The sequence below is a fragment of the Somniosus microcephalus genome, unplaced genomic scaffold (assembly GCF_052327205.1).
Source record: "Somniosus microcephalus isolate GS21.2 unplaced genomic scaffold, FLI_Smic_1.0 unresolved_chr2, whole genome shotgun sequence".
NCBI classification, from domain to species: Eukaryota; Metazoa; Chordata; class Chondrichthyes; order Squaliformes; family Somniosidae; genus Somniosus; species Somniosus microcephalus.
In genome coordinates, this window is record NW_028225180.1 from 21,515,414 (window position 1) to 21,534,073 (window position 18,660).

The 18,660-nt window shown below is 56.2% G+C and overlaps 1 protein-coding gene across 3 annotated transcripts in view; it reads right to left on the reverse strand.

Moving 5' to 3' along the window:
• The window catches only part of LOC147092253 (matrix metalloproteinase-17-like), a 60,065-nt gene extending 42,492 nt beyond the window's left edge, over positions 1 to 17,573 (reverse strand). For 2 of the 3 annotated variants that reach the window (XM_085975902.1, XM_085975901.1), the window contains exons 1-3: positions 17,171 to 17,573; positions 13,613 to 13,745; positions 11,052 to 11,175 (exon numbers count right to left, since the gene is read on the reverse strand). In XM_085975902.1, coding sequence (XP_085832028.1) covers positions 11,052 to 11,175; positions 13,613 to 13,745; positions 17,171 to 17,299 — 386 coding nt within the window. In that variant the 5' untranslated portion in view covers positions 17,300 to 17,573. Of the gene's footprint in view, positions 1 to 11,051; positions 11,176 to 13,612; positions 13,746 to 17,089 lie in introns of all 3 variants that reach the window. The other variant, XM_085975903.1, reaches the window with a different exon arrangement.
• Between the last annotated feature and the right edge of the window lie 1,087 nt (positions 17,574 to 18,660).

Below are 18,660 nucleotides of genomic sequence, written 5' to 3' on the forward strand. Positions count from 1 at the left end.
CCGATAGGGAACAGGCTGCCCGGTGTCTGTAAATAGGGAGAGGTGGGTGAGAGGGTTAATCCCCTCTGATAGGGAACAAGCTGCCTGGTGTCTGGTAAATGGGGAGAGGTGGGTGAGAGGGTCAATCACCTCCGATAGGGAACAGGCTGCCCGGTGTCTGTAAATGGGGAGAGGTGGGTGAGAGGGTTAATCCCCTCCGATAGGGACAGGTTGCCCGGTGTCTGTAAATGGGGAGAGGTGGGTGAGAGGGTTAATCCCTCCGATAGGACAGGTTGCCGGTGTCTGTAAATGGGGAGAGGTGGGTGAGAGGATTAATCCCCTCCGATAGGAACCCGCTGCCCGGTGTCTGTAAATGGGGAGAGGTGGGTGAGAAGGTTAATCCCCTCCGATAGGGAACAGGCTGCCGGTGTCTGTAATGGGGAGAGGTGGGTGAGAGGGTTAATCCCCTCCGATAGGGAACAGGCTGCCCGGTGTCTGTAAATGGGGAGAGGTGGGTGAGAGGGTTAATCCTCTCCGATAGGGACAGGCTGCCCGGTGTCTGTAAATGGGGAGAGGTGGGTGAGAGGGTTAATCCCCTCCGATAGGGACAGGCTGCCCGGTGTCTGTAAATGGGGAAAGGTGGGTGAGAAGGTTAATCCCCTCCGATAGGGAACAGGCTGACCGGTGTCTGTAAATGGGGAGAGGTGGGTGAGAGGGTTAATCCCCTCCGATAGGGACAGGCTGCCCGGTGTCTGTAAATGGGGAGAGGTGGGTGAGAGGGTTAATCCCCTCCGATAGGGAACAGGCTGACCGTGTCTGTAAATGGGGAAAGGTGGGTGAGAAGGTTAATCCCCTCCGATAGGGACAGGCTGCCCGGAGTCTGTAAATGGGGAAAGGTGGGTGAGAAGGTTAATCCCCTCCGATAGGGAACAGGCTGACCGGTGTCTGTAAATGGGGAGAGGTGGGTGAGAAGGTTAATCCCCTCCGATAGGGACAGGCTGCCCGGTGTCTGTAAATGGGGAGAGGTGGGTGAGAGGGTTAATCCCCTCTGATAGGAACAAGCTGCCTGGTGTCTGTAAATGGGGAGAGGTGGGTGAGAGGGTTAATCCCCTCCGATAGGGAACAGGCTGCCCGGTGTCTGTAAATAGGGAGAGGTGGGTGAGAGGGTCAATCCCCTCCGATAGGGAACAGGCTGCCCGGTGTCTGTAAATAGGGAGAGGTGGGTGAGAGGGTTAATCCCCTCGATAGGGACAGGTTGCCCGGTGTCTGTAAATGGGGAGAGGTGGGTGAGAGGGTTAATCCCCTCCGATAGGAACCCGCTGCCGGTGTCTGTAAATGGGGAGAGGTGGGTGAGAAGGTTAATCCCCTCCGATAGGGAACAGGCTGCCCGGTGTCTGTAAATGGGGAGAGGTGGGTGAGAGGGTTAATCCCCTCCGATAGGGAACAGGCTGCCCGGTGTCTGTAAATGGGGAGAGGTGGGTGAGAGGGTTAATCCCCTCTGATAGGGAACAAGCTGCCTGGTGTCTGTAAATGGGGAGAGGTGGGTGAGAGGGTTAATCCCCTCCGATAGGGAACAGGCTGCCCGGTGTCTGTAAATGGGGAGAGGTGGGTGAGAGGGTTAATCCCCTCCGATAGGGAACAGGCTGCCCGGTGTCTGTAAATGGGGAGAGGTGGGTGAGAGGGTTAATTCCCTCCGATAGGGAACAGGCTGCCCGGTGTCTGTAAATGGGGAGAGGTGGGAGAGAGGGTTAATCCCCTCCGATAGGGAACAGGCTGCCTGGTGTCTGTAAATGGGGAGAGGTGGGTGAGAGGGTTAATCCCCCCCGATAGGGAACAGGCTGCCCAGTGTCTGTAAATGGGGAGAGGTGGGTGAGAGAGTTAATCCTCTCCGATAGGGAAGAGGCTGCCCGGTGTCTGTAACTGGGGAGAGTGTGTGAGAGGGTTAATCCCCTCCGATAGGGAACAGGCTGCCCAGTGTCTGTAACTGGGGAAGGGTGGGTGAGAGGGTTAATCCCCTCCGATAGGGAATAGGCTGCCCGGTGTCTGTAACTGGGGAGGGGTGGGTGAGAGGGTTAATCCCTCCGATAGGGAACAGGCTGCCCGGTGTCTGTAACTGGGGAGGGGTGGGTGAGAGGGTTAATCCCCACCGATAGGGAACAGGCTGCCCGGTGTCTGTAACTGGGGAGAGGTGGGTGAGTGGGTTAATCCCCTCTGATAGGGAACAGGCTGCCCGGTGTCTGTAAATGGGGAGAGGTGGGTGAGAGGGTCAATCCCCTCCGATAGGGAACAGGCTGCCTGGTGTCTGTAAATGGGGAGAGGTGGGTGAGAGGGTTAATCCCCTCCGATAGGGAACAGGCTGCCCGGTGTCTGTAAATGGGGAGAGGTGGGGTGAGAGGGTCAATCCCCTCCGATAGGGAACAGGCTGCCTGGTGTCTGTAAATGGGGAGAGGTGGGTGAGGAGGGTTAATCCCCTCCGATAGGGAACAGGCTGCCGGTGTCTGTAAATGGGGAGAGGTGGGTGAGAGGGTTAATCCCCTCCGATAGGGAACAGGCTGCACGGTGTCTGTAAATGGGGAAGCGGTGGGTGAGAGGGTTAATCCCCTCCGATAGGGATAGGCTGCCGGTGTCTGTAAATGGGGAGAAGTGAGTGAGAGGGTTAATTCCCTCCAATAGGGAACAGGCTGCCCGGTGTCTGTAAATGGGGAGAGGTGGGTGAGAGGGTTAATTCCCCCCGATAGGGAACAGGCTGCCCGGTGTGTGTAAATGGGGAGAGGTGGGAGAGAGGGTTTAATCCCCTCCGATGGGGACAGGCTGCCCGGTGTCTGTAAATGGGGAGAGGTGGGTGAGAGGGTTAATCCCCTCCGATAGGGACAGGCTGCCCGGTGTCTGTAAATGGGGAGAGGTGGATGAGAGGGTTAATCCCCTCCGATAGGGAACAGGCTGCCCAGTGTCTGTAAATGGGGAGAGGTGGGTGAGAGGGTTAATCCCCTCCGATAGGGAACAGGCTGCCCGGTGTCTGTAAATGGGGAGAGGTGGGTGAGAGGGTTAATCCCCTCCGATAGGGAACAGGCTGCCCGGTGTCTGTAAATGGGGAGAGGTGGGTGAGAGGGTTAATCCCCTCCGATAGGGACAGGCTGCCCGGTGTCTGTAAATGGGAAGAGGTGGGTGAGAGGGTTAATCCCCTACGATAGGGAACAGGCTGCCCGGTGTCTGTAAATGGGAAGAGGTGGGTGAGAGGGTTAATCCCCTACGATAGGGAACAGGCTGCCTGGTGTCTGTAACTGGGGAGGGGGGGGTGAGAGGGTTAATCCCCTCCGATAGGGAACAGGCTGCCCGGTGTCTGTAAATGGGAAGAGGTGGGTGAGAGGGTTAATCCCCTACGATAGGGAACAGGCTGCCCGGTGTCTGTAACTGGGGAGAGGTGGTGAGAGGGTTAATCCTCCTCCGATAGGAACAGGCTGCCCGGTGTCTGTAAATGGGGAGAGGTGGGTGAGAGGGTTAATCCCCTCCGATAGGAACAGGCTGCCCGTGTCTGTAAATGGGGAGAGGTGGGTGAGAGGGTTAATCCCCTCCGATAGGGAACAGGCTGCCCGGTGTCTGTAAATGGGGAGAGGTGGGTGAGAGGGTTAATCCCCTCCGATAGGAACCCGCTGCCCGGTGTCTGTAAATGGGGAGAGGTGGTGAGAGGGTTAATCCCCTCGATAGGGAACAGGCTGCCCGGTGTCTGTAAATGGGGAGAGGTGGGTGAGAGGGTTAATCCCCTCCGATAGGAACAGGCTGCCCGGTGTCTGTAAATGGGGAGAGGTGGGTGAGAGGGTTAATCCCCTCCGATAGGGACAGGCTGCCCGGTGTCTGTAAATGGGGAGGGGGGGTGAGAGGGTAATCCCCTCCGATAGGGAACAGGCTGCCCGGTGTCTGTAAATGGGGAGAGGTGGGTGAGAGGGTTAATCCCCTACGATGGGAACAGGCTGCCCAGTGTCTGTAAATGGGGAGAGGTGGGTGAGAGGGTTAATCCCCTCCGATAGGAACAGGCTGCCCGGTGTCTGTAAATGGGGAGGGGGGGTGAGAGGGTTAATCCCCTCCGATAGGGAACAGGCTGCCCAGTGTCTGTAAATGGGGAGAGGTGGGTGAGAGGGTTAATCCTCCTCCGATAGGGAACAGGCTGCCCGGTGTCTGTAAATGGGGAGAGGTGGGTGAGAGGGTTAATCCTCCTCCGATAGGGAACAGGCTGCCCAGTGTCTGTAAATGGGGAGAGGTGGGTGAGAGGGTTAATCCCCTCCGATAGGGAACAGGCTGCCCGGTGTCTGTAAATGGGGAGAGGTGGGTGAGAGGGTTAATCCTCCTCCGATAGGGAACAGGCTGCCCGGTGTCTGTAAATGGGGAGAGGTGGGTGAGAGGGTTAATCCCCTCCGATAGGAACAGGCTGCCCGGTGTCTGTAACTGGGGAGAGGTGGGTGAGAGGGTTAATACCCTCCGATAGGGAACAGGCTGCCCGGTGTCTGTAAATGGGGAGAGGTGGGTGAGAGGGTTAATCCCCTCCGATAGGGAACAGGCTGCCCGGTGTCTGTAAATGGGGAGGGGTGGGTGAGAGGGTTAATCCTCCTCCGATAGGGAACAGGCTGCCCGGTGTCTGTAAATGGGGAGAGGTGGGTGAGAGGGTTAATCCCCTCCGATAGGGACAGGCTGCCCGGTGTCTGTAAATGGGGAGCGGTGGGTGAGAGGGTTAATCCCTCCGATAGGGACAGGCTGCCCGGTGTCTGTAAATGGAGAGAGGTGGGTGAGAGGGTTAATCCCCTCTGATAGGGAACAGGCTGCCCGGTGTCTGTAAATGGGGAGGGGGGGGTGAGAGGGTTAATCCCCTCCGATAGGGACAGGCTGCCCAGTGTCTGTAAATAGGGAGAGGTGGGTGAGAGGGTTAATCCCCTCTGATAGGGACAGGCTGCCCGGTGTCTGTAAATGGGGAGAGGTGGGTGAGAGGGTTAATCCCCTCTGATAGGGAACAGGCTGCCCGGTGTCTGTAAATGGGGAGAGGTGGGTGAGAGGGTTAATCCCCTCTGACAGGGAACAGGCTGCCCGGTGTCTGTAAATGGGGAGAGGTGGGTGAGAGGGTTAATCCCCTCCGATAGGGACAGGCTGCCCGGTGTCTGTAAATGGGGAGAGGTGGGTGAGAGGGTTAATCCCCTCCGATAGGAACAGGCTGCCCGGTGTCTGTAAATGGGGAGAGGTGGGTGAGAGGGTTAATCCCCTCCGATAGGGACAGGCTGCCCGGTGTCTGTAACTGGGGAGGGGGGGGTGAGAGGGTTAATCCCCTCCGATAGGGAACAGGCTGCCCGGTGTCTGTAACTGGGGAGAGGTGGGTGAGAGGGTTAATCCCCTCCGATAGGAACAGGCTGCCTGGTTTCTGTAACTGGGGAGGGGGGGGTGAGAGGGTCAATCCCCTCCGATAGGGAACAGGCTGCCCGGTGTCTGTAACTGGGGAGAGGGGGGTGAGAGGGTTAATCCCCCCGATAGGGAACAGGCTGCCCGGTGTCTGTAACTGGGGAGAGGGGGGTGAGAGGGTTAATACCCTCCGATAGGCCGATAGGGAACAGGCTGCCCGGTGTCTGTAACTGGGGAGAGGTGGGTGAGAGGGTTAATCCCCCCCGATAGGGAACAGGCTGCCCGGTGTCTGTAACTGGGGAGAGGGGGGTGAGAGGGTTAATACCCTCCGATAGGGAACAGGCTGCCCGGTGTCTGTAAATGGGGAGAGGTGGGTGAGAGGGTTAATCCCCTCCGATAGGGAACAGGCTGCCCAGTGTCTGAAAATGGGGAGAGGTGGCTGAGAGGATTAATCCCCTCCGATAGGGACAGGCTGCCCGGTGTCTGTAAATGGGGAGAGGTGGGTGAGAGGGTTAATCCCCGCCGATAGGGAACAGGCTGCCCGGTGTCTGTAAATGGGGAGAGGTGGGTGAGAGGATTAATCCCCTCCGATAGGGACAGGCTGCCCGGTGTCTGTAAATGGGGAGGGGTGGGTGAGAGGGTTAATCCCCTCCGATAGGGACAGGCTGCCCGGTGTCTGTAAATGGGGAGAGGTGGGTGAGAGGGTTAATCCCCTCCGATAGGGAACAAGCTGCCCGGTGTCTGTAACTGGGGAGGGGGGGGTGAGAGGGTTAATCCCCTCCGATAGGGAACAGGCTGCCCGGTGTCTGTAAATGGGGAGGGGGGGGTGAGAGGGTTAATCCCCTCCGATAGGGAACAGGCTGCCCAGTGTCTGTAACTGGGGAGAGGTGGGTGAGAGGGTTAATCCCCTCCGATAGGGACAGGCTGCCCGGTGTCTGTAAATGGGGAGGGGGGGGTGAGAGGGTTAATCCCCTCCGATAGGGACAGGCTGCCCGGAGTCTGTAAATGGGGAGAGGTGGGTGAGAGGGTTAATCCCCTCCGATAGGAACAGGCTGCCCGGAGTCTGTAAATGGGGAGAGGTGGGTGAGAGGGTTAATCCTCTCCGATAGGGAACAGGCTGCCCGGTGTCTGTAACTGGGGAGAGGGGGGTGAGAGGGTTAATCCCCTCCGATAGGGAACAGGCTGCCCGGTGTCTGTAAATGGGGAGGGGGGGGTGAGAGGGTTAATCCCCTCCGATAGGGAACAGGCTGCCCGCTGTCTGTAACTGGGGAGGGGGGGTGAGAGGGTTAATCCCCTCCGATAGGGAACAGGCTGCCCGCTGTCTGTAAATGGGGAGGGGGGGGTGAGAGGGTCAATCCCCTCCGATAGGGAACAGGCTGCCCGGTGTCTGTAAATGGGGAGAGGTGGGTGAGAGGGTTAATCCCCTCCGATAGGGAACAGGCTGCCCAGTGTCTGTAACTGGGGAGAGGTGGGTGAGAGGGTTAATCCCCCTGATAGGGAACAGGCTGCCCGGTGTCTGTAACTGGGGAGGGGGGGTGAGAGGGTTAATCCCCTCCGATAGGGAACAGGCTGCCCGCTGTCTGTAAATGGGGAGAGGTGGGTGAGAGGGTTAATCCCCTCCGATAGGGAACAGGCTGCCGCTGTCTGTAAATGGGGAGAGGTGGGTGAGAGGGTTAATCCCCTCCGATAGGGACAGGCTGCCCGGTGTCTGTAACTGGGGAGAGGTGGGTGAGAGGGTTAATCCCCTCCGATAGGGAACAGGCTGCCCGGTGTCTGTAAATGGGGAGAGGTGGGTGAGAGGGTTAATCCCCTCTGATAGGGACAGGCTGCCCGGTGTCTGTAACTGGGGAGAGGTGGGTGAGAGGGTTAATCCCCTCCGATAGGGAACAGGCTACCCGGTGTCTGTAAATGGGGAGAGGTGGGTGAGAGGGTTAATCCCCCCCGATAGGGAACAGGCTGCCCGGTGTCTGTAACTGGGGAGAGGGGGGTGAGAGGGTTAATACCCTCCGATAGGGAACAGGCTGCCCGGTGTCTGTAAATGGGGAGAGGTGGGTGAGAGGGTTAATCCCCTCCGATAGGGAACAGGCTGCCCAGTGTCTGAAAATGGGGAGAGGTGGCTGAGAGGATTAATCCCCTCCGATAGGGACAGGCTGCCCGGTGTCTGTAAATGGGGAGAGGTGGGTGAGAGGGTTAATCCCCTCCGATAGGGAACAGGCTGCCCGGTGTCTGTAAATGGGGAGAGGTGGGTGAGAGGATTAATCCCCTCCGATAGGGACAGGCTGCCCGGTGTCTGTAAATGGGGAGGGGTGGGTGAGAGGGTTAATCCCCTCCGATAGGGACAGGCTGCCCGGTGTCTGTAAATGGGGAGAGGTGGGTGAGAGGGTTAATCCCCTCCGATAGGGAACAAGCTGCCCGGTGTCTGTAACTGGGGAGGGGGGGGTGAGAGGGTTAATCCCCTCCGATAGGGAACAGGCTGCCCGGTGTCTGTAAATGGGGAGGGGGGGTGAGAGGGTTAATCCCCTCCGATAGGGAACAGGCTGCCCAGTGTCTGTAACTGGGGAGAGGTGGGTGAGAGGGTTAATCCCCTCCGATAGGGACAGGCTGCCCGGTGTCTGTAAATGGGGAGGGGGGGGTGAGAGGGTTAATCCCCTCCGATAGGGACAGGCTGCCCGGAGTCTGTAAATGGGGAGAGGTGGGTGAGAGGGTTAATCCCCTCCGATAGGAACAGGCTGCCCGGAGTCTGTAAATGGGGAGAGGTGGGTGAGAGGGTTAATCCTCTCCGATAGGGAACAGGCTGCCCGGTGTCTGTAACTGGGGAGAGGGGGGTGAGAGGGTTAATCCCCTCCGATAGGGAACAGGCTGCCCGGTGTCTGTAAATGGGGAGGGGGGGGTGAGAGGGTTAATCCCCTCCGATAGGGAACAGGCTGCCCGCTGTCTGTAACTGGGGAGGGGGGGTGAGAGGGTTAATCCCCTCCGATAGGGAACAGGCTGCCCGCTGTCTGTAAATGGGGAGGGGGGGGTGAGAGGGTCAATCCCCTCCGATAGGGAACAGGCTGCCCGGTGTCTGTAAATGGGGAGAGGTGGGTGAGAGGGTTAATCCCCTCCGATAGGGAACAGGCTGCCCAGTGTCTGTAACTGGGGAGAGGTGGGTGAGAGGGTTAATCCCCCTGATAGGGAACAGGCTGCCCGGTGTCTGTAACTGGGGAGGGGGGGTGAGAGGGTTAATCCCCTCCGATAGGGAACAGGCTGCCCGCTGTCTGTAAATGGGGAGAGGTGGGTGAGAGGGTTAATCCCCTCCGATAGGGAACAGGCTGCCCGCTGTCTGTAAATGGGGAGAGGTGGGTGAGAGGGTTAATCCCCTCCGATAGGGACAGGCTGCCCGGTGTCTGTAACTGGGGAGAGGTGGGTGAGAGGGTTAATCCCCTCCGATAGGGAACAGGCTGCCCGGTGTCTGTAAATGGGGAGAGGTGGGTGAGAGGGTTAATCCCCTCCGATAGGGACAGGCTGCCCGGTGTCTGTAAATGGGGAGAGGTGGGTGAGAGGGTTAATCCCCTCCGATAGGGACAGGCTGCCCGGTGTCTGTAACTGGGGAGAGGTGGGTGAGAGGGTTAATCCCCTCCGATAGGGAACAGGCTGCCCGGTGTCTGTAACTGGGGAGAGGTGGGTGAGAGGGTTAATCCCCTCCGATAGGGACAGGCTGCCCGGTGTCTGTAAATGGGGAGAGGTGGGTGAGAGGGTTAATCCCCTCCGATAGGGACAGGCTGCCCGGTGTCTGTAAATGGGGAGAGGTGGGTGAGAGGGTTAATCCCCTCCGATAGGGAACAGGCTGCCCGGTGTCTGTAACTGGGGAGAGGTGGGTGAGAGGGTTAATCCCCTCCGATAGGGACAGGCTGCCCGGTGTCTGTAACTGGGGAGGGGTGGGTGAGAGGGTTAATCCCCTCCGATAGGGAACAGGCTGCCCAGTGTCTGTAAATGGGGAGAGGTGGGTGAGAGGGTTAATCCTCTCCGATAGGGAACAGGCTGCCCGGTGTCTGTAAATGGGGAGAGGTGGGTGAGAGGGTTAATCCCCCTGATAGGGAACAGGCTGCCCAGTGTCTGTAAATGGGGAGAGGTGGGTGAGAGGGTTAATCCCCTCCGATAGGGACAGGCTGCCCAGTGTCTGTAAATGGGGAGAGGTGGGTGAGAGGGTTAATCCTCTCCGATAGGGAACAGGCTGCCCGGTGTCTGTAAATGGGGAGAGGTGGGTGAGAGGGTTAATCCCCTCCGATAGGGACAGGCTGCCCGGTGTCTGTAACTGGGGAGAGGTGGGTGAGAGGGTTAATCCCCCTGATAGGGAACAGGCTGCCCAGTGTCTGTAAATGGGGAGAGGTGGGTGAGAGGGTTAATCCCCTCCGATAGGGAACAGGCTGCCCGGTGTCTGTAAATGGGGAGAGGTGGGTGAGAGGGTCAATCCCCTCCGATAGGGAACAGGCTGCCCGGTGTCTGTAAATGGGGAGAGGTGGGTGAGAGGGTTAATCCCCTCCGATAGGGACAGGCTGCCCGGTGTCTGTAAATGGGGAGGGGTGGGTGAGAGGGTTAATCCCCTCCGATAGGGAACAGGCTGCCCGGTGTCTGTAAATGGGGAGGGGTGGGTGAGAGGGTTAATCCCCTCCGATAGGGAACAGGCTGCCCGGTGTCTGTAACTGGGGAGAGGTGGGTGAGAGGGTTAATCCCCTCCGATAGGGAACAGGCTGCCCGGTGTCTGTAACTGGGGAGGGGGGGTGAGAGGGTTAATCCCCTCCGATAAGGATAGGCTGCCCGGTGTCTGTAAATGGGGAGAGGGGGGTGAGAGGGTTAATCCCCTCCGATAGGGAACAGGCTGCCCGGTGTCTGTAACTGGGGAGAGGTGGGTGAGAGGGTTAATCCCCTCCGATAGGGACAGGCTGCCCGGTGTCTGTAACTGGGGAGGGGGGGTGAGAGGGTTAATCCCCTCCGATAGGGACAGGCTGCCCGGTGTCTGTAAATGGGGAGAGGTGGGTGAGAGGGTTAATCCCCTCCGATAGGGACAGGCTGCCCGGTGTCTGTAACTGGGGAGAGGTGGGTGAGAGGGTTAATCCGCTGTGATAGGGAACAGGCTGCCCGGTGTCTGTAACTGGGGAGAGGTGGGTGAGAGGGTTAATCCCCTCCGATAGGGACAGGCTGCCCGGTGTCTGTAACTGGGGAGAGGTGGGTGAGAGGGTTAATCCCCTCCGATAGGGGACAGGCTGCCCGGTGTCTGTAACTGGGGAGAGGTGGGTGAGAGGGTTAATCCCCTCCGATAGGGAACAGGCTGCCCGGTGTCTGTAACTGGGGAGAGGTGGGTGAGAGGGTTAATCCCCTCCGATAGGGAACAGGCTGCCCGGTGTCTGTAACTGGGGAGAGGTGGGTGAGAGGGTTAACCCCCTCCGATAGGGAACAGGCTGCCCGGTGTCTGTAAATGGGGAGAGGTGGGTGAGAGGGTTAATCCCCTCTGATAGGGACAGGCTGCCCGGTGTCTGTAACTGGGGAGAGGTGGGTGAGAGGGTTAATCCCCTCTGATAGGGAACAGGCTGCCCGGTGTCTGTAACTGGGGAGAGGTGGGTGAGAGGGTTAATCCCCTCCGATAGGGAACAGGCTGCCCGGTGTCTGTAACTGGGGAGGGGGCTAATCCCCGGGAAGCTCCATCAGGTACCCACTTCCAGGAGATATTTTTCTTGTTCCAGACCGATCCCGCGTTCCGACTGGTTCTCGCTGATTTGGTCGGCTGTACATCGGGCAGTGAGCACCGTGGTGTCTGTGTTAAATTCAGCGTCGCTTCGTCTGGGGAGCGAGGGAGACCAAAGTAATGAATACATCAACACCTCCCGTTGATACCGGATCTTTAACACAGTGAAACCTCCCAAGGCGCTTCACAGGAGCGTTCATCAAGACAGAGGATTGGCCACCGAACCACAGCAGCAGGTATCAGCACAGGTGAACAAAAGCTTGTTCAGCAAGGGAGGTTTTAAGGAGCGTCTTAAAGGAGCGGAGAGAGGCGGAGAGGTTTCGGGAGGGAATTCCAGAGCTCAAGGCCCAGGCAGCTGAAGGCACGGCCGCCAATGGTGCAGCGATGGAAATCGGGGGATGCGCAAGTGGCCAGAATTGGAGGAGCGCAGATCTTGGAGATTTGTAGGGGCTGGAGGAGGTTACAGAGATTGGGAGGGTTGTAGGGGCTGGAGGAGGTTACAGAGATAGGGAGCGTTATAGGGGCTGGAGGAGGTTACAGAGATAGGGAGGGTTGTAGGGCTGCAGGAGGTTATAGAGATAGGCAGAGCTGTAGGGCTGGAGGAGGTTACAGAGATAGGGAGGGTCTTAGTGACTGGAGGAGGTTACAGAGATAGGCAGGGCTGTAGGGCTGGAGGAGGTTACAGAGATCGGCAGGGCTGTAGGGCTGGAGGAGGTTACAGAGATAGGGAGGGTTGTAGGGCTGCAGGAGGTTACAGAGATAGGGAGGGTTGTAGGGGCTGGAGGAGGTTACAGAAGTAGGAATGTTGTAGGGCTGGAGGAGGTTACAGAGATAGGGAGGGTTGTAGGGGCTGGAGGAGGTTACAGAGATAGGGAGGGCACGAGGCCATGCAGAGTTTTGAACACGAGGATGGGAATTTTAAAATCGAGGTGTTGCCGGACTGGCAACTAATGTAGGTCAGCAAGCACGGTGGGTGATGGGTGAACAGGACTTGGTTCGACCACACTTGGAGCACAGTGCACAGTTCTGGTCTCCATATACCTTGGTTCGACCACACTTGGAGCACTGTGCACAGTTCTGGTCACCATATACCTTGGTTAGACCACACTTGGAGCACTGTGCACAGTTCTGGTCTCCATATGCCTTGGTTAGACCACACACGGAGCACTGTGCACAGTTCTGGTCTCCATATACCTTGGTTAGACCACACTTGGAGCACTGTGCACAGTTCTGGTCTCCGTATACCTTGGTTAGACCACACTTGGAGCACTGTGCACAGTTCTGGTCTCCGTATACCTTGGTTAGACCACACACGGAGCACTGTGCACAGTTCTGGTCTCCATATACCTTGGTTAGACCACACTTGGAGCACTGTGCACAGTTCTGGTCTCCGTATACCTTGGTTAGACCACACACGGAGCACTGTGCTCAGTTCTGGTCTCCGTATACCTTGGTTAGACCACACTTGGAGCACTGTGCACAGTTCTGGTCTCCGTATACCTTGGTTAGACCACACACGGAGCACTGTGCTCAGTTCTGGTCTCCATATACCTTGGTTAGACCACACACGGAGCACTGTGCTCAGTGCTGGTCTCCATATACCTTGGTTAGACCACACTTGGAGCACTGTGCACAGTGCTGGTCTCCGTATACCTTGGTTAGACCACACTTGGAGCACTGTGCACAGTTCTGGTCTCCGTATACCTTGGTTAGACCACACACGGAGCACTGTGCACAGTTCTGGTCACCATATACCTTGGTTAGACCACACTTGGAGCACTGTGCACAGTTCTGGTCTCCATATACCTTGGTTAGACCACACTTGGAGCACTGTGCACAGTTCTGGTCTCCATATACCTTGGTTAGACCACACTTGGAGCACCGTGCACAGTGCTGGTCTCCATATTATAAAAATGATATAGAGGCACTGGAGAAGGTGCAACATAAATTTGCAAGCATGATACCAGAAGTGAGAGGTTTATAACTATCAGGAAAGACTGAACAGGCGGGGGCTCCTTTCTCTAGAAGAGAGAAGAGGGATGACCTGATCGAGCTCTTTAAGATTATGAAAGTGTTCGATAGGGTAGACGTAGAGAAAATGTTTCCACCTATGGGCAAGTCCAGAACTAGGGGCCATCAATATACGACAGTCACTAAAAAATCCAATCGGGAATTCAGGAGAAGCTTCTTTCCCCAGAGAGTGGTGAGAATGTGGAACTCGCTCGCACAGGGAGTGGTTGAGGTGAATAGCGGAGATACATTTAAGGGGAAGCTCGATAAACACATGAGGGAGAAAGGAATGGAAGGAGATGTTGAGGGGGTGAGATGGAGAGGGGTGGGAGGAGGTGGGCTGAATGGCCTGTACCTGTGCTGTCAATTGGTTGTATATCTAGCACAAGAGGGGATGGAGGCCGAGCCTTTCCGGAACTGTGTGACCAGAATCTACCCAGGGGAAGCAGAAACCAAACGCACATAAGACGCATTGAAAAGACACCATTCAGGAAACCTGCTGCAAGCAGAGGCAGACCCTACCCATGACGCCAGTTGTTTCAATGCCCGCGAATCTTTGCATGGATCTGATGGCGTTGGTTACAGATTCCCAGGTCTGCAGCTGCCCGGTCACTGGATCCTGGGGAGGCAAGTATCCATAACGGGTCAACCAGTCCTGAGAGAATAGAACCACAAGACAATGTCAGTGTCAGGTACAGCACGGGTTAGATACAGAGTAAAGCTCCCTCTACACTGTCCCATCAAACACTCCCAGGGCAGGTACAGCACGGGTTAGATAGAGAGTAAAGCTCCCTCTACATTGTCCCATCAAACACTCCCAGGGCAGGTACAGCACGGGTTAGATACAGAGTAAAGCTCCCTCTACACTGTCCCATCAAACACTCCCAGGGCAGGTACAGCATGGGTTAGATACAGAGTAAAGCTCCCTCTACACTGTCCCATCAAACACTCCCAGGGCAGGTACAGCACGGGTTAGATACAGAGTAAAGCTCCCTCTACACTGTCCCATCAAACACTCCCAAGGCAGGTACAGCACGGGTTAGATACAGAGTAAAGCACCCTCTACCCTGTCCCATCAAACACTCCCAGGACAGGCACAGCATGGGATAGATACAGAGTAAAGCTCCCTCTACACTGTCCCCATGAAACACTCCCAGGGCAGGTACAGCACGGGGTTAGATACAGAGTAAAGCTCACTCTACCCTGCCCCATCAAACACTCCCAGGGCAGGTATAGCACGGGTTAGATACAGAGTACAGCTCCCTCTACACTGTCCCATCAAACACTCCAAGGGCAGGTACAGCACAGGTTAGATACAGAGTAAAGCTCCCTCTACACTGTCCCATCAAACACTCCCAGGGCAGGTACAGCACGGGTTAGATACAGAGTAAAGCTCCCTCTACACTGTCCCATCAAACACTCCCAGGGCAGGTACAGCACGGGTTAGATACAGAGTAAATCTCCCTCTACACTGCCCCATCAAACACTCCCAGGGCAGGTACAGCACGGGCTAGATACAGAGTAAAGCTCCCTCTACACTATCCCATCAAACACTCCCAGGGCAGGTACAGCACGGGTTAGATACAGAGTAAAGCTCCCTCCACACTGTCCCATCAAACACTCCCAGGGCAGGTACAGCACGGGTTAGATACAGAGTAAATCTCCCTCTACACTGCCCCATCAAACACTCCCAGGGCAGGTACAGCACGGGTTAGATACAGAGTAAAGCTCCCTCTACACTGTCCCATCAAACACTCCCAGGGCAGGTACAGCACGGGTTAGATACAGAGTAAAGCTCCCTCTACACTGTCCCATCAAACACTCCCAGGGCAGGTACAGCACGGGTTAGATACAGAGTAAATCTCCCTTAACACTGTCCCATCAAACAGCCCCAGGGCAGGTACAGCACGGGTTAGATACAGAGTAAAGCTCCCTCTACACTGTCCCATCAAACACTCCCAGGGCAGGTACAGCACGGGTTAGATACAGAGTAAATCTCCCTTAACACTGTCCCATCAAACAGCCCCAGGGCAGGTACAGCACGGGTTGTTGTCGTACGTGTCTTCACACTGTTCCCTTTGGGGAACTGTATGAAGTGGTGGAAGGATTTCTGGCCGTGATTAATGCTCCTTCCGTGACCGTAGCCATCTTCATACCAGCCATTAGGGTGGTTAGTCCTATGGCGAGAGGGTTTTACGGGCTCCCACAACCCATGCGAGGCGGGGGGGCACCCACACCCACGGACGCAAGTATCCCGCTGGATGTCAACCCAGAATTTAGAGCCGAAACTCCGACTCCACTTGCCGGGACTGTCTGGAGCGGGGTTCGAAACCCTACGCCTTCTGGCCCAGCGGCGGGGATGCTACCGCTACGCCAAAGGCCCACTCCAACAGCACGGGTTAGACACAAAGTAAAGCTCCCTCTACACTGTCCCATCAAACACTCCCAGGGCAGGTACAGCACGGGTTAGATACAGAGTAAAGCTCCCTCTACACTGTCCCATCAAACACTCCCAGGGCAGGTACAGCACGGGTTAGATAAAGAGTAAAGCTCCCTCTGCACTGTCCCATCAAACATTCCCAGGGCAGGTACAGCACGGGTTAGATACAGAGTAAAGCTCCCTCTGCACTGTCCCATCAAACACTCCCAGGGCAGGTACAGCACGGGTTAGATACAGAGTAAAGCTCCCTCTACACTGTCCCATCAAACACTCCCAGGGCAGGTACAGCACGGGTTAGATACAGAGTAAAGCTCCCTCTACACTGTCCCATCAAACACTCCCAGGGCAGGTACAGCACGGGTTAGAAACAGAGTAAAGCTCCCTCTACACTGTCCCATCAAACACTCCCAGGGCAGGTACAGCACGGGTTAGATAAAGAGTAAAGCTCCCTCTGCACTGTCCCATCAAACACTCCCAGGGCAGGTACAGCACGGGTTAGATACAGAGTAAAGCTCCCTCTGCACTGTCCCATCAAACACTCCCAGGGCAGGTACAGCACGGGTTAGATAAAGAGTAAAGCTCCCTCTGCACTGTCCCATCAAACACTCCCAGGGCAGGTACAGCACGGGTTAGATACAGAGTAAAGCTCCCTCTACACTGCCCCATCAAACACTCCCAGGGCAGGTACAGCACGGGTTAGATACAGAGTAAAGCTCCCTCTGCACTGTCCCATCAAACACTCCCAGGGCAGGTACAGCACGGGTTAGATACAGAGTAAAGCTCCCTCTACACTGTCCCCATCAAACACTCCCAGGGCAGGTACAGCTCGGGTTAGATACAGAGTAAAACTCCCTCTACACTGTCCCATCAAACACTCCCAGGGCAGGTGCAGCACGAGTTAGATACAGAGTAAAGCTCCCTCTACACTGTCCCATCAAACACTCCCAGGGCAGGTACAGCTTGGGGTTAGATACAGAGTAAAGCTCCTCTACACTGTCCCATCAAACACTCCCAGGGCAGGTACAGCACGGGTTAGATACAGAGTAAAGCTCCCTCTACACTGTTCCATGAAACACTCCCAAGGCAGTACAGCACGGGTTAGATACGGAGTAAAGCTCCCTCTACACTGTCCCATCAACACTCCCAGGACAGGTGCAGCACGGGTTAGATACAGAGTAAAGCTCCCTCTACACTGTCCCATCAAACACTCCCAGGGCAGGTACAGCCTGGGTTAGATACAGAGTAAAGCTCCCTCTACATTGTCCCATCAAACACTCCAGGACAGGTACAGCACGGGTTAGATACAGAGTAAAGCTCCCTCTACACTGTCCATCAAACACTCCGAATACGTGCCTGTGAAACTGGATGGATAGATTTTTTCAGGACACCGGGCAGCCTGTCCCTATCGGAGGGGATTAACCTCTCACCCACCTCTCCCATTTACAGACACCGGTCAGCCTGTCCCTATCGGAGGGGATTAACCCTCTCACCCACCTCTCCCCATTTTCAGACACCGGGCAGCCTGTTCCCTATCGGAGGGGATTAACCCTCTCACCCACCTCTTCTCATTAACAGACACCGGGCAGCCTCTCCCTATCAGGGAGGATTAACCGCCTCACCCTCTCCCCCGGGGCACTCACGATTATCTCGCTATTCTCATCCCGTGGGGTGCTTGTCGGGAATGCTGAGGATCCTGAAGAAGCGATCCAGAGAATCAGGAGAGTGACAATCTCCACCAACATCTGGACTGAGTAATGTAGTCCGACCATCCACCTCTGCCCGCTCCTCTCGCACTCACTCGCTCGCTCCTCCCCGTACACACTCTTCCTCACTTTCTATCCCTCCATCGCCGGCTGTCTCTCCATCACTTTCTATCTCTCCCCCATCTCTTGTTCTACTTTTCACACTCCTCTCCCTGTCTCTCGCTCTCCTGTTTCTGTCCCTTTCTATCTCTCTCTCTCTGTCTCTCTCTCTCTCTGTCTCTCTCTCTCTCTGTCTCTCTCTCTCTCTCTGTCTCTCTCTCTCTCTCTCTCTCTGTCTCTCTCTCTCCTCTCTCTCTGTCCTCTCTCTCTCTCTGTCTCTCTATCCCTCTGTCTCTCTCTCTCTGTCTCTCTCTCTCTCTCTCTCTGTCTCTCTCTCTCTCTGTCTCTCTCTCTCTCTCTCTGTCCTCTCTCTCTCTCTCTCTCTCTGTCTCTCTCTCTGTCTCTCTCTCTCTCTGTCTCTCTCTCTCTGTCTCTCTCTCTCTGTCTCTCTCACTGCCTCTCTCTCTCTCTCTCTGTCTCTCTCTCTCTCTCTGCCTCTCTGTCTCTCTCCCTCTATCTCACAGAGCTCTGTGAGGTCACAGTGTCTACTCTGTAAGGATGTGCTGATCCCAGCAATAGTCTGCTTCTGCCCATCGCCCCCACCAGCTCCTTCAGCTGCAGGAGTCTCTGTGTCTCCCGGCGCTGTGTGTTTGATTGTGAGTGAAGTCCAGAGAGTCCACAGTCTGTTGTCTGGGAGTGAGGGGCGGGGGGGGGCGGGGGGGGGGGGTGGGGGGGCCGGGGGAGGTCTCTGCAACTACTCCATTCATCAATTTCACCAGGGAAAAATGAATAGCAAAGAGGGGGCGGAGTGTGAGCAGAGACTTTTATTAACATTTAAACAACTCTCTCTCACTCTCTCTCCATCTCTCTGTCTGTCTCTCTCCCTCTGTCTCTCTCTCCCTCTGTCTCTCTGTCTCTCTGTCTCCCTCTCTCTGTCTCTCTCTCTCTCTGTCTCCCTCTCTGTCTCTCTCCCTCTCTCTCTCTCTCTGTCTCTCTGTCTCTCTCTCTCTGTATCTCTCTTTCTGTCTCTCCCTCTGTCTCTCTCTCTCTCTCTGTCTCCCTCTCTGTCTCCTCCCTCTCTCTCTCTCTCTGTCTCTCTGTCTCTCTCTCTCTGTATCTCTCTTTCTGTCTCTCCCTCTGTCTCTCTCTCTCTCTCTGTCTCTCTGTCTCTCTCTCTCTGTATCTCTCTTTCTGTCTCTCCTCTGTCTCTCCTCTCTCTCTCTGTCTCCCTCTCTGTCTCTCTCCCTCTCTCTCTCTCTCTGTCTCTCTGTCTCTCTCTTCTCTGTATCTCTCTTTCTGTCTCTCCCTCTGTCTCTCTCTCTCTCTCT